This window comes from Melospiza melodia, chromosome 3, assembly GCF_035770615.1.
Source record: "Melospiza melodia melodia isolate bMelMel2 chromosome 3, bMelMel2.pri, whole genome shotgun sequence".
Classification (NCBI taxonomy): Eukaryota; Metazoa; Chordata; class Aves; order Passeriformes; family Passerellidae; genus Melospiza; species Melospiza melodia.
In genome coordinates this window covers 104,876,516-104,891,031 of record NC_086196.1, presented here as the reverse complement: position 1 = coordinate 104,891,031, position 14,516 = coordinate 104,876,516, and the positions used below count along the sequence as shown (strand labels likewise).

General features: G+C 40.1%; 1 protein-coding gene across 2 annotated transcripts in view; it reads right to left on the bottom strand.

The window, feature by feature from the left end:
* Positions 1 to 918: 918 nt before the first annotated feature.
* Positions 919 to 14,516, bottom strand: part of MSH2 (mutS homolog 2) — a 48,761-nt gene continuing 35,163 nt past the window's right edge. The window contains exons 11-16 of one of the 2 annotated variants that reach the window (XM_063152457.1): positions 12,245 to 12,342; positions 10,446 to 10,691; positions 8,758 to 8,962; positions 7,704 to 7,951; positions 3,364 to 3,536; positions 919 to 1,324 (exon numbers count right to left, since the gene is read on the bottom strand). In XM_063152457.1, coding sequence (XP_063008527.1) covers positions 1,154 to 1,324; positions 3,364 to 3,536; positions 7,704 to 7,951; positions 8,758 to 8,962; positions 10,446 to 10,691; positions 12,245 to 12,342 — 1,141 coding nt within the window. In that variant the 3' untranslated portion in view covers positions 919 to 1,153. Of the gene's footprint in view, positions 1,325 to 3,363; positions 3,537 to 7,703; positions 7,952 to 8,757; positions 8,963 to 10,445; positions 10,692 to 10,729; positions 10,896 to 12,244; positions 12,343 to 14,516 lie in introns of those variants that run through there. The other variant, XM_063152458.1, reaches the window with a different exon arrangement.

Below are 14,516 nucleotides of genomic sequence, written 5' to 3'. Positions count from 1 at the left end.
TCCCTCCCACCCAGTCACCCAACTCATCCCTTCCAAGACCTGTGGCAGGTACACAGAAAAAAATCTCTGACAAACTGCAGGGACATCTGGTTGGAAAAGACCAAAGACTGTGGAATCCAACCATTAACCCAGCACAGCCAGGGCCACCACTGAGCCACGTCCCCGAGTGCCACATCCATGTGCATTGCCAGTACCTCCAGGGTGGTGATTCCAATACTTCTCCAGGTGGCCTGTTCCATGGTTTGACAGCCCTTTTGGGGAAGAAGTCTTTCCTAATACCCAACCTAAAGCACCTCTGGTGCAATTTGAGGCTGTTTTTTCTTATCCTATCATTGTTATATGGGAGAAGAGACCAATCCCTACCTGGCTACACCCTCCTTCCAGGGACTTGCAGAGAGGGACAAGGTGTCCCTCGAGCCTCCTTTGGTCCAGACTGAGCCTCCCCAGCTGCTTCTCATCAGCCTTGTGCTCCAGACCTTGTTCAGCTCCACTGTCCTCCTCTGGAGCCTCTCCAGCACCTCAGTGTGTTTCCCATAGTGAGGGGCCCAGAACTGGACACAGCACTGGAGCTGTGGCTTCACCAGTGCCAAGTGCAGGGGGACAATCCCTGCCCTGGTCCTGCTGGCCACACTAGTGCTGATACAGGCCAGGATGCCACTGGCCTTCCTGGCCACCTGGACATACTTCAGATGTTGTTTTTTTTCCTAGTGGAGCACTAACATAGCATTACTAAATCTTCAGTGAATTAACTGATATAATTGCATCACACAAAAAAGAATCATAGTCTAGGACAAAGATTTTTTGTGTACCTACTGCTGCTTTCCAAGGCTCTGGCAACTGTTTGACACCTCAGCTGTTAGACTTTCTAGCACACTTCTGGAAAAGCATTACCCATTCTGTCTGTGCAGTCAATAGCACTCAATATGAAAAACCATTTTATTGCAAACTTCTAACAGGACAAAATGATCCCAACTAAAGCAGGAATCTGGCATGTAATGTGCTCAGAATTTTTTACAAAATAATTACAGTCCAAGAAAAAATGCCTACATAAATGAGCACAAGTATCATAAAGTATAAAAGCTACAAGACAAGAAAATTATAGTTCTTTCAATACAAAATATGCTTCAGGAGCTGTATCCTGTTCTTGCACATTTCATGATGTAACTTTCGTTCGAGAAATTATTTCATTCACAAAACTGTTGTTCTTTGCCAGCACATCATTTCTCAGCTGCTTCAACTTGACTTTGATGTCTTCTTCTGACATATCTGTCAAGGGCAATGCTTTCACTTGACAGAGAAAATCCTGAATTATCTTTTCACCTTCCTGAAATGGAGAGAAGAGAAGGAAAAGAAAACAGAAAAGGTGTTCAGATTGCAAGCAGGAATTTTCCAAATTCCCTATAGACACAAAGTATTTTTCATCAGCAGAAACTCAATGCAGGCAAAAATCATGGCTATTTTTGTCCTTGCTATCAAGTTCTGAAGACCAGAACAAACCACTTACACTGGTACCAGAAGTTCTTTTTCCACGCATGAGCAAAAAGCACCAGTTGATCAGCATAAACACAGTATTTAACATTGCAATCTCCTGTAAGTGTTCCACGCTTAATTCCAGTGTGCAGCAACATGAGGTGAGCACTGCCAGCAGTTACAGCACCAGAATGGTCATATTACCCAAACCAGTTACTTTTAGAAGGGACTGTCAGTCAAAAGCAATGCTTCAACATGCAAGAGGAAAGGACAAATTGTAACCAAGCAACTGCAGAGTGGCCGTCACCAAGGAGAACAGATGATAATTAAGCTTTATGCATATGCTTTTACACAAACAGGCAAAGTGGGACTTCTAAACAATCTGACTTAAATAGCAAGAACAAACATTGCAATGAACAGCATTCAGAATCCCTGTACTGGAAACAACTGGTCCAGAATGCAGAAGTTTGTCCACTCCTCTGCACTGTAGAATTCTACTGTAAAGTTCACTGAGTTTTCCTCTGATCATTTAAGATTGATGCAGTAGTTTTCAGTGCAGAAGTTTCCAAAAAGTAATAGCACCCTTTTCCCTCTACACACAATGTAAATCAAATTTCCTGGGTGAGACATCTAAAGCTCTGCCATCCTATTGCCTAGAAGGTTTATGGTATATATTCTATTACTGAAACAGCCAAGAATAAAACATGATGATGTATCTGTCACAAGCTTTTGCTATGTCAATTCAATTTACACCAATTTAGGACCATGCAGCCAGGTCCAACTGATCTCAAAATTCCCTCACCACGATGCCTGACACAGGAAAGGTAATAGTGGAGCAACTGAGGTAGCTGGAGGGGAAGCCTTCTGGTAAAAAACAAAACAAACCAGAGATTGTTCCTCGTTCAGTAAGTGGATCTGATGCTTTAGATGAACAACAAATGCAGCTGAACTCTGAAACTGAAAATAAAGTAACAGCTAACAGCCTCTGTCTAGAGCAAAGGCTTTTTACGTGTAGGAATTGTTCTGGATGTGGACTAACACTTCAAGGTTTCCACACACTGGAGTAGTCCCTAGTCTCTGCCAGAAGGAGATCAGGGTGGTACAAGGCTGTGGAGCCTCATGCTGGCTGCTGGGACACAAAACAAAGCTCTGTGACTTTGCAGGTTTGCGTGCATGCAGCCAGGAGCACCCAGCTGCACTGGACAAAAACCAATGCAAGCCACAAAGCAGCAGCACTGGATTTCCCAGGAGAATGCCACAGATGCCACTGTCAGGACTCTTAATCCAGCAACAAGACAACACAGGATGTTCTGTGAAAGCTTCCTGGAGCCTTTGCTTTCCTCTACACTACTTGCAAAGGAAGGTTCTCTAAAGCAACTTTGCTTTGTGACATCCATAAATCAAGTGTAAATCAGCCATTCAGGTACTGATTGGTGTGTAATTTGGTATGATCAGCTGCTGAGATGTGACAGGTCTGATGGGACATGCAAGGGCACCAAGGAGAAGGCTGGGTGTTCACCTTTCCTCTGGTGTGAACAGATCTGCTCACACTGGGCTCCAAGAACACCACGGCACCAATGAACACTCAAACAAGGGGGGGCAAAACCAGGTGTGACCCAACTGCAGGGCCAAGAATATTCTACACAATGGCAACAAAAGCTGTATTTTAAATCTATATTTTTAGATAAAATTCTTGCCTACATTAAATTAATCTAAATCAAACTCACTACCCCTGACCATCTCTTCAACTCCTAACAAACACAGTAGCCAAGCCATTTTGTAATGGAAAAATACATTACAGGGTAATTATCCTCAGGCTTTGGGGGAATCTGAATCCTTAAATGATTTTGCTTCAGCAATTCAAATTTTAAAAAAATACTTCTGACAGCAAACCTCTCTTTCTCTGTATAATTTCTTGGCTGGTGGTTCTCCTTCGGATTCCTTGGACCTGCCAATGTTTTGAAACTCCTCCAGCTCCAGTGCTTTCTCTCTTGCACTTTCTATCACATGTTTTGGGAAAGCCGCCAACTCTGCTACATGTATTCCAAAACTCTGGTCACAAACACCTGGATGCAGAGGAAAAAAACCCAGTTAAGAATTCTTAGAAGACAATATGGCTACACAGAGATTATATGGACATGCTTGTAATAGTTCTTTGTTCTGAAAAATTAAGTGCAGGACATTATTTGTTTGTCCTCAACATTTTCTGATTTCCTTTTTCCACTAAAAATGATAAAATGAAGAATATGCTCTTATTTAATTAAGCTCTATTAGAGCAGTAATTGTAGAGCTCCAAAGTGCTTCAAGAAGAAACAGAAAACTCTTCAGGCAGAGAGAATTTCCCTCTAGTATTTGAATCAAATTGAACAATGGTTTTTATTAAAGTATTTTGGCACAGTCTGTAGAATATAATAATTTGCACGTTTTTAATAGGTACCTCTGACATTTACTCTATACCTATATAAATATATATGTGTGTGTATAGACAAATATTAAAAGTATTGTATTCTAGATCATCTCTCTCCTCCTCTGCATCTGTACCACATAATTCCTCAGTCTCCAGTCATCTTTAATTATATCAAAATCTCTCAACTGTAACTTCACACTTACTTCAATTAATACACTGTTCATAACATGTTCGAGAAAAGTCCTCTTAATTACTCAGAATATGTAAATTATACACACTTACATAAAACAATTTTCACTTCAGTATCAAAAGCCCTCTGATAAAAATCTATCCATTCTTATTTGTTTATATTATCATAATTCCATTTGTCCTCCCACAGATATTGCTACATCCTTTTAATTCTGGTCTCCAGCAAGGAGTTAAGAATAAATTAATTACACTTACAAAATGTCAATTGTTTTTGGCTTTTTTTGTTAACTAATCTTCTATTAAATACCAAGTAACCAAAGAATAGGTGAAGGAAAACTTAGCATTTAGACTTTTTCTGTTTTATTAACCCTGTGATCTCTCAGGTTTCTTAAAGGAAAGGAATCCATTTAAGCAGGAATTCATGTTCTTGATTTTGTTTTAAAAAGACACACCTGCCCAGACCCAGAGCTAACTCAGTTCTCAGCTCAGAGAATCCTGAGCAGGGGCCTGGAGAACAGCACCTCATGAGTCTCCTCTTCTGGTGATTTTGTCACTCTTGAAGCACAAAGACATGGTTGGAACAGTGTATAGAAGTTCCTTATCATGTTTTCCAGGTCTGGTTATACATTTCCAACGACATCAAACCTGCTATTTGTTTCACAACACAGCTGTATCTGAGCTGCCTGTATGCACATCCCTGATGGAGCAATGTGACAACCCCAAAAAGGAAAGAGCACAACATTAATGCAGAAACTTAGGTGAGAGATGTTTATCTGATTGGAGACCAGGTATTTAAAGATGAAGATTTCATACTGTTGCATCTCCTGTGACAGAGGTTTAAGTAGAAAGATAAAAATTTTGTGTCTCCATGCTCAACAGCACTTCCAAGAAAATGGGTGGAACGAAAAGATATCGCAAATACAAAGAGGTGTATGACTAAAAATGGCAAAACTGATTGAAGAAAAATATGAAACTGGGCTTCTACAGTTCTTATCAAACCAGAATGGCTGAATTAATACAGACAGGTTTTAAAAACAAAAGGAGTTGGGAATATCAGGGGCTTTATTGTAGGAGCTGCTGCTCCAGAAGATGTAGAAGGTTTTGATATAGTGTATATTGACTCCCTCCTCAACCAACACGCTCAAAGTCAGGCACCTAAAGATGGCTTGTTGGCAGATTCTGTACATCATCTCCTGCTGCTCAAAATCCCCTTGGTACCCATGTGCACTTGCAGCAGTTCATGACTATTTTTATGACTATTTTTATTCAGTTCCAATGCCACACTAAGTCACCTTTTAAGCACCAATTTGAGCCTGAACGTTGACTTTGTGGAAGGAGCTCAGCATGTGCTGGAGAAGATGGGGAACAGCAAACTAGGAAAGAACCACAGACACCTCCTCTCCAGTGGGAACCAGAGCCACAGCAATTTGGAGCAATAGTCAAGCAAAAACTGGGCATTCCCTAGGAGCATTCCTTACTTCTGCTCCTGCTGTGATTCCCCTTGCTCAGAGCAGCCTCCCACAGCTTTACAGAAAAGTACCCAAAACCTAACTCCAAGATTATAGCCAGAGGGGAACACAAAATTACAAGTGGTCATACATGTAATCTACATGCAAGAAATGATGTAATTTAATGGATTTAAAACCAGAAGAAACGAGTAAGAAGTAGGCAGTTAGTGATGTCATAGGAGTAAAACCAGCAAGGTATCAGACCCAGGATAGCCAGTGTTCTACAGTAATCCTGCTCTACCCATTTAGTGTTACCTAAGCCATTCCTCTGCTGTGCAACTCAGAAGAGGAAAATTAAGAGGTACACAGAGTGAGAAGGAGCACTCTGCCCACATTTTAAATCAAAACTTCAGCCCAGAGGTTGCCAGCTGGACTGAAATACTCTAGTGAAAACAATCCAAAATCACTGTAGAGTTCACAACTAAATTAGAATGCCATAAATGGGCACACCTTGCAAGCCACAGTTACAGCTCTGCTTTATTTAGCAATAAATACAGGCTACTGCTGAAGGGAACAAAACCAAATGATGGGGATATAGGGAAACAGGAGGAATAGATGAAATTATGCCTAATTAAAAATTGTTTAATTTAATACTGAAAGGAATAACTGGATCCACTAAAAGACTTTAATTAAATACATCTAACTGAAATTGTACTAACAAAACAGGCTTCTTGTTGTTTTATTGTGATGCCATTTGCTAAAAATTACCCACATGACTTTTCCTACATCAAACTCCTATATAAATTGGGCAATGTAAGACTAAGTCTTATTACAATGAAATAGCCATTATTAAAAACTGTCAGCACATAAAAGGTGCACTCATTCCTTTTAAAAGAACAGTTTAAGAAATGTAAGTCTCTTCCATCAGCAGGTCAAAATAGCTGTTTTAGGAAAACTGAAAATAACCTTCTGGAACCCTTCTTCTTTAAAAAAGAAAAGGGAACAACTCAAAAGCATCAACCTGAGTGGCAGAAATAGGCTAGACACCCTAAGAAATAATCATTAACATCATCACCTACTGTGCTCACACAGAACTCCTGTCACACACACTGTCCATGGACAGAGAAGAATGAATATATATATATATATATATATATATATATATATATATATATATATATATATATATAAAAATATAAATATATATATATATAAAATATATATATTATAAACCCCAAGCCTGGAGTGTGACACGAATTTTGGGGGGGATTTTTTTTTCCATTAATGCTGGAACCCTGATTACTGAGAATTTTTAACTTTCTGTGCTGACAAGCACTGACCCCCAAGAGAACACTGCAATTAACCTGAAGCCATAGAGAAAGCTTCCAAAACTGAATAATAGAACTAGGATTATAAGTGTGTAGTTTGAACAGAAATGTGTAATATCACAAAGCAAAAAACTTGGAGTTTAAAGATTTTTTATATATAAAGCAAAAAAAAAGTTTTAGAGCAGAAGCTAGTCCTTCTTCTTCATGAGTTTAAGTAATGTGTAATTAGATAAAGTCCACATTGAGGGTTTGTGTAGTTATTAAGTCAAAAATAATTTAAGTGCCGTTTCTTAATTAAACAGTTTATCCTTAAAAGATCCTCTAGAAAGAGAGATACAGTTCAATTTTTTAATTTATTAGTAAAGCACTGCAAAACTCCCAACTTATAGGACTGTTGTATAAATAAACACTAATAAACATCTAAATCTGAACAACAAAACACTATCTCACATGTTTAATCCCAACCTTAACAAAAAACCCAAAAAGAACAAAAAACAAACCCAAAAAACCAAAACAATCTCCAAAAAAATCTCAAAAAAACCAAAAGCAAAATAAGGCCAAAAAAACCAACCAAACAAAACTCAACAAAACCAAAAAACAGTAACAAAAAACCCCATAAAAACCCCCAAAAAATAAAACAAAAAAACCCCAACCAACTAAACAAAAAAAAAAAAAAAAAAAAAAAAAGAGAAAAAAAAGAAAAAAAAATCAAATTAAAAAAAAAAAATCAAAAAAAAAAAAAAAAAAAAGAAAAAAAAAAAAAACAAAAAAAAAAACCAACCCAAAACAGAAAATCCACACAATAAGACTTTTCTCTCTCAGGACTCTCAGACTCTTCTCAAAGCTGAGACCTGGCCTTACCTTCCTTGACCCGATAGAGCATGGTGAGTGTGTCATCGCTGGTCAGAGCAGTGACATGGAGGTTGTTTACTGTTGGCACTTGGTCAGCAAGAGCTGTGAGCTCATGGAAGTGTGTGGCAAACATGGCAAACCCACAGATTTTGCTGGCAATGTATTCCGAGATAGCCCAGGCCAAGCCAAAGCCATCGTAGGTGGAAGTTCCTCTTCCCAGCTCATCAATGATTATCAGGGAGTTTTCAGTTGCTGTCCTAAAAGCACAAGAGCATTTGTTAATGCTTGAGAGCAGCATGAACTCTGGATATTGGAGTATGACAAGTTCTGCTGTGGATGCAGAGCATGGAAGAGGCAAAAGACCCTGCTTATTTACAAATATAGTGCAGACACAGCATCACACAGATCATTCCACACTAGGCTCTTGGTCTCATTTAGACTTTGGCCTCTTGGTAGAAACTCTGTATTGACCACTGGAATAAACAGAAGACTACTTCCAGAACTTATGCACCAGCTAAAAAGAACTTGAGATTCTCTGCTGTATTTGGGATGCCTCCAGACAAAGGAAGGAATGATGAATCTGACTCCATGTACTCAGAAGGCTAATTTATAATTTTATGATACTGTATTATATTAAAAAATACTATAGTAAACTATACGAAAGAATACAGAAAGGATACTTACAGAATGCTAAAAAGATAATAATGAAAATTCATGACTCTCTCCAGAGTCTCAACACAGCTTAACCATGATTGGCCAATGAGTCAAAATAATTCACAGAAAATCAATGAAACAATCACCTGTTGGTAAACAATCTCCAAACACATTCCACATGAGCAAAACAGAGGAGAAGCAAATGAGATATTTATTGTTTTCATTTTTTTGAGGCATCTCAGCTTCCCAGGAGAAAAATCCTGGGTGAAGGGGTTTTTCAGAAAATGTGAATGTGACAACTCTCCACTAAGACTCCGCAGAAAAGAAAAATCTCAAATGCACTTCTCTCAGAGCACTTCTTTTCCCACCAAGCCCCAACAAGACAATCAAACAAAAGCCCAGGACTTGCCTGAGGATTGAGGCAGTTTCCAGCATCTCAGCCATGAAGGTGGACACTCCTTTGAGCTGGCTGTCCCCGGCTCCCACCCGAGCCAGGATACAATCCACAATGGTTATTTCTGCAGACTCACAGGGCACAAAACACCCAATCTGGGCCATGAGAACAATCACCCCTGTCTGCCGGATGTATGTTGATTTTCCCCCCATGTTAGGGCCTAAAGGAGAAATTTTCCAAAAATTAATTGAAAAAGCATCATCATTTTACAATTCAACAGTTTTTTAAAAGGAGAAAAGGCTCTAAATTAGAACAAGGAGTGTTTAAATTTATTACTCTCTTGCCAGAAAAGAGCAGCAAACTTGTCTAACAGGTGCAACAAGTGGCTCCAGAGCTAACAAGGCTTGATTGTTTGTCTTACTGAATGCTCCTTTTTCAAAAGAAAGGTGAACACAGAAAATCAGGGGCCTTCATTAGTTTTGGGACTTTTCAAAAGTATAAGCAGTCATCTAAAACTTGTATTCATACCTAAAACTAATAAGCTTTAAATTAAAAAAAATCAGTATTTATTTCTGCTTAAGAATTGTAATAATTTGTTTTTACCTCAAACAACTATTAACATTTCTCTGTAAAAATGAAAAGCTTAGTTACAGACTGGGTACAAGCTAATGGGTCACTCAGAATCAGCAAACCCAGATATTAAGCAGTTAATTGTAACTGAAATACAAATGAAATAAAAAGTATTATTCAGAAAACCAGTAATTAAAACCAATTTTACACTTTTGCTAACCAGCAAAAGAAGCGTGTTACCATGCATTAATTCAGATTTTTGATTTTTCATTTTCATTATGTTAGAAGTGCTCATTAATTATTCTCTAATTGCAGATCTTTGCCACTCAGAATGTATGTTAAGGACATCTGGATGGAAATTAAGATTCAATTAAATCTATAAACACTTAAAATGTTTTAGTGTGTAGTAAAATTATCTTAATTACACCAGAGAAAAGGGTAAAAAAATGGTACAGTCACTGAAACATGTATTGCATTGAAAATCATCTTTAATGCTTCACAAAGAAAACACTAACAAAGCACAACTGATGCCTACTGGAATTTTCCAAATCACTTTAGCAGGGTCAGGCTTTCCAGCTCCTGAAGCTGCCTGGCTTGTGGAGTTACATTCACTAAGGTCTTACTTTAGGGAACGACTAATTTCTTATTTTCTACTGTCCAGCAGCCTCTCTTTTCTCCACAAATGACTCTTTGTAAATTAGTGATCACCTTCTCCAAACAGTACACTACAACTAAAATTATAATAACTAATTCCAGTACAGTTAGTCTGGATTATGAAAACTGTGCTTGTATGTACAGAAATATATAGAATATCCACAGTCAAAGGGTAACATGAACATTGTGGACACTTTTTCAAAATATATAATCAAAACTAGCAATAAATAATAGCTTACAAATACCCTCCCTTCTTTTCCAGAGCTAAATCTTACTCCCCATGCAGAAAGATGATAACTCAGTAGCTGCTCACCCTTGATGAGAGAAATCGTTCTGACAGAAATTTATTAGCCCGCTGATTTGTTTTGCCTGTTGCTGGTTTGGTTTTTTCCTCTTTAAAAAGACATCATTATTGGAAACACCCGAGACATTCACAAAGTAAACAACAAACAAACAAAGAAGAGAAGGGCAGTATTTACCAGTAATGATGTGGAACATCTGCTTGCCCTTCTCGAAGGTGATGTCGTTGGGGATGAAGGCCACGTCGTCCTGCGCCTCGATGCAGGGGTGCCGGGCCCCCCTCAGCACCATCCTGCCCCGGCCCTTCTCCAGCACCACAGGCCGCACGTACGGCACCGGGGCCCCGTTGGACACGTGGGCAAAGCTGACAATGGCGTCCAGCTGGGCTATCACATCGTTCATGGTCTGCATGGGCTCTGCATAGCCTGTGTGCACACAGGGGATGGAGGGTCAGGGCCATCAGCTGTTCTTTTGCTCTGCTGAGAAGGTACCTTGAAGCCTACGCCGAGTCCAGCAAGGTAATTCATCTGCAGTAACAATGGTCTTCAAGAGGAAAGTCACCTCCTGGGAGAACCTAGGATGCAATCCTGAAGCTCCCATGCCTTGAATACCAAGGACACTTCTTCAGACTAAGGAAAGGAGGAGGTGAGGCCATGTCACAGACATCTTTCATAAAAATCCTTTCTTTAGGATTTTTCCCTCTTCTGGAAGGCTGAGGCCCCAGAAAGAGAATGTAAACAATGGTTATCTGCTGCTGTGGAATGCAACAGGTGCAGCTGTGATTTGCCCATGTTCCATGTTTACAATTAAGGGCCAATCAGGGACCATGCTCTCTGGGACAGATTCACAGAGAGCTCCCTTGTTTATTCCTTCCTATGCTATTCTTAGCTTAGCAGCTTCTGAACTTTTCTCTCTATTCCTATTAATATAGTATTAAGGTATTATATATCATAAAATAATAAATCCAGCCTTCTGATCATGGAGTCAAGATTCTTGTCTCTTTCTTCACCCCTGAGGAACCCTTGTGAGCCCGGTAACCACGCCATGTTGATTATTTTCCTCATCTGGAAATCCAGTATGTTTCCTTCGTGAACAATACACGGCACTCTGATGCTCACGCAAGCAAAGACACTTCAGACACAGCACAGACACTTCAGACACAGCAGCCATCTGTGCTTGTGTGAATGATGGGAGGGAGAGGTCTGTCAGATACAGAGCCTGTGACACCAGGATAGATGGCCCAGCATCACCAGTACCAGCTTTTGAAGTTCTGGTGTTTGGCTTTTGAAGTTTTGGTGTTTTCTTCTGTGAAAGGGATGAGGGACTGGAGCCTAAAGCCCAAATTCCCCAGTGTCTCTTCTGCTTTTGGTGAAGGATAATAAAGAATGTCCTGTAAGTAGGCAATCTTAGAGCAAAATATATGGAAATAACTTAGGAAACCAGTAATTTTTATTGTCATATAAGCAGTGACTAACTTGATCTTCTACTCCTTATCAATGTTCTTAGACCTCAGGTCCCGCTCCTTCAGTTCTCTGTTCTCCTTTACCTCTTCTGCTGTCTGGGTGAAGATGCCCAGAGTCAGGCAGGTAGGTGGAGGGAGGATAGATGTGACCCTTATGGCCTTATTTTTGTTCCTATTATGGGATTAGCATTTGCACACACCTCATCACTGCACATCTGCAGCAATGCCAGGAAAGGGTCTGGCGACAGAAAGCAATTAATATTTAAAAAAATCCTGGGAGAAGGAATTTTTCAGAAAATGTCAGTGTGACAATTCTCCACTAAGATTCCCCAGAAAAGAAAAATCTCAAATGCACGTCTCTTCAATTGGTGTCAAAAGTGAGCTCACATCTCACTTTTGACACCAATTCTTTGGGCAATATTACAGTTTGTCTCTGTAAAAGAGAAACCTCAAAGAAACAGCAAGTCCTCCCTCCCAGCACTCCAGACTGACACACATCAACAGTGGCATATTCACCTGAAGCAATGTTAATGATTTCCTTAACAATTGCATCCTGAGCCTCTTCATACTCTTCCCTGTTCTTTATATATTCATCATTGATGGCACTCAGTTTGCTGTGAACAAAACAAGAGTATTTAGAAGCTGTGATGTTGTGCCTTCACCTACAGTGCCAAACTTTTGGCCTCCTCATCTGAGTCTATACCAAGTGTCCCCAGCTGTTTTAACAGCAAGGTTCAGCACAAAGACCACAAAGCAACTGACCTACAATTCATCCACATCAAGGCAGCCTCAAGATTAATTCCAAGTTTAAGATCACCCATAAAGGCCAAACCAGAAATTCTAGCATCAACACACGACATCATCTATGTTTGTTATAGAGCTGCTGTGTGATAAGAACTAGCTCTTCAAAGTGAATTTCTGGCTATTTTGCTGCTAAGCAACTGTGTAATTAGCCCAGAGTCCTACAACAGGCTTATCAGATCTGAAGGCATTGACTTCTTTCATTTGGTAAAAACCTAAATTAATTACTGTCACTATGAACAGGTTCTGATCTTCCAACTTAGGTAAGCTGAAATAAAGACAAGAGTTTAAACAAGTTTTTATTCTTCTCAAGCTTGTCTCCTAAACAAAGAACAAGAGTCTGCAAGACTGAATAAGAAACACACCCAAGTAGTGTGCCCACACTACAAGCAGAAGTCAGTCTTGTGCTTCAAGTACCACCTACAGAAGCAACTATAACTTAACTAAGTACAGAGAATTCTTTTTTATTAGTGATGCACGGGCTGCCTCACTAAGGGAAAGTAGCAGATGACAAAGTACAGGTTCTAAGTACATCTTCTCAGTTACAGAAAAGCCTAACTTCATCTACATTTAGATTCGCAACACATTTGGAACCAGAAAAAAAGCTGTTTTACATCTCATGGATGTTTTTAAAAAATATCCTAAGAGTAAATGTTAAAACAAAATGCAATTAAGGTTTACACTTTGTTCATGTAAGTAAATTGGTGTGAAATACAACAGCATGTTGGGGTCTCTTGCTGGTCAGAGTGACCCCAAGAAGAGTTCCAAAGTCTCTTTTCCCAGCCCAGCACTCGAAGGAGTCAGGGCTCTTCATTTCTCAGTCTCAAAGTTGTTTATTCTTTCTCCTGACCTGCTGAGGTCTGCTCAGCAAGACAGTCTGAGGCACTCTGCCTGCCCCAGGGCGGTGTTATGTCTTTATACTGAAAACTACATATACAATGTTTACTTTCCAATATCTATCACCTATGTTAGACAGTGAGCCTCTACTCTAAACCAATCTGTAAGTGCCAACATCACAGCAGAAGGTGGAGGTGAAGAAGAAGAAGGAGAAAGGCTGGACATGCCCAGTTCCCTCCATCTTGCTCCACTGAATCCCCATTCTGAAAAACCCAAAATCTACTTTTTCACCTTGTGATAAATTCACTATCATTCTACTTAATTTCTCATGGCTTGCAGATCTTTATCTAAGGTTGGCAACTTGCTCCACAGGTCATAATCAAAATCACAGGCATTTCTGAGCTCTGTGCCAGGGTCTCTGAGCCCCCTGGCAGGGGTCTTGGCTGCTCAGGACAGCCAGAAGGATATCCTGGGTCCTGACACCAGCACATTGGGTGGTGTGAACCAATATGTTTGCCCTCCTTTTCAAAGATAAGGATTTATAACTATGGAAGCAGCTGAACACAAGCCAGCAGCGTGGCCCTGAGGCAGAGAAGGCCAAGGCCATGCTGGCTGCTCTAGCCAGAGTGGACCCAGCAGGTTGAAGGAAGTCATTCTTCCCCTCTAACCAGCACTCCTGAGATTGCATCTGTTTTTTTGCGTTTTGTCTTCCCAACACTGAACCTGGAGCAGATGCTCACCACAAAGGCACAGAGCTGGAGCACGGGGCACACAAGGACCAGGCTGAGAGAGATTCCTGACCAGGCTGAGGATCTGGGGTCAGCCTGGAGGGAAGAGGCAACAGACTCTCCTTGGACGTGCAGAGCAAAACAATGAGATCCTTAGATCCAAGTTTCTGTGAGGAAAATTCTCCTTAGATCTGATCAGGAGAGCTTTCATAAACAGTAATTCAGCACTGGAACTTGTGCCACAAGGCTGTGAGGGATACTTAGAGGATGGGCACTTAGGCAAAGCCTTGGGCTACCCTATCTAAGCTTGAGATGGGATCTAATTTCCAAGTGCATCAGCTTTGAGTGAGGGATAAGAAGCAGCCTTCAACCTAAATTATTACCCAGTTCTGCACAGGCAACTTTCTACTTTGTTTCCTCTG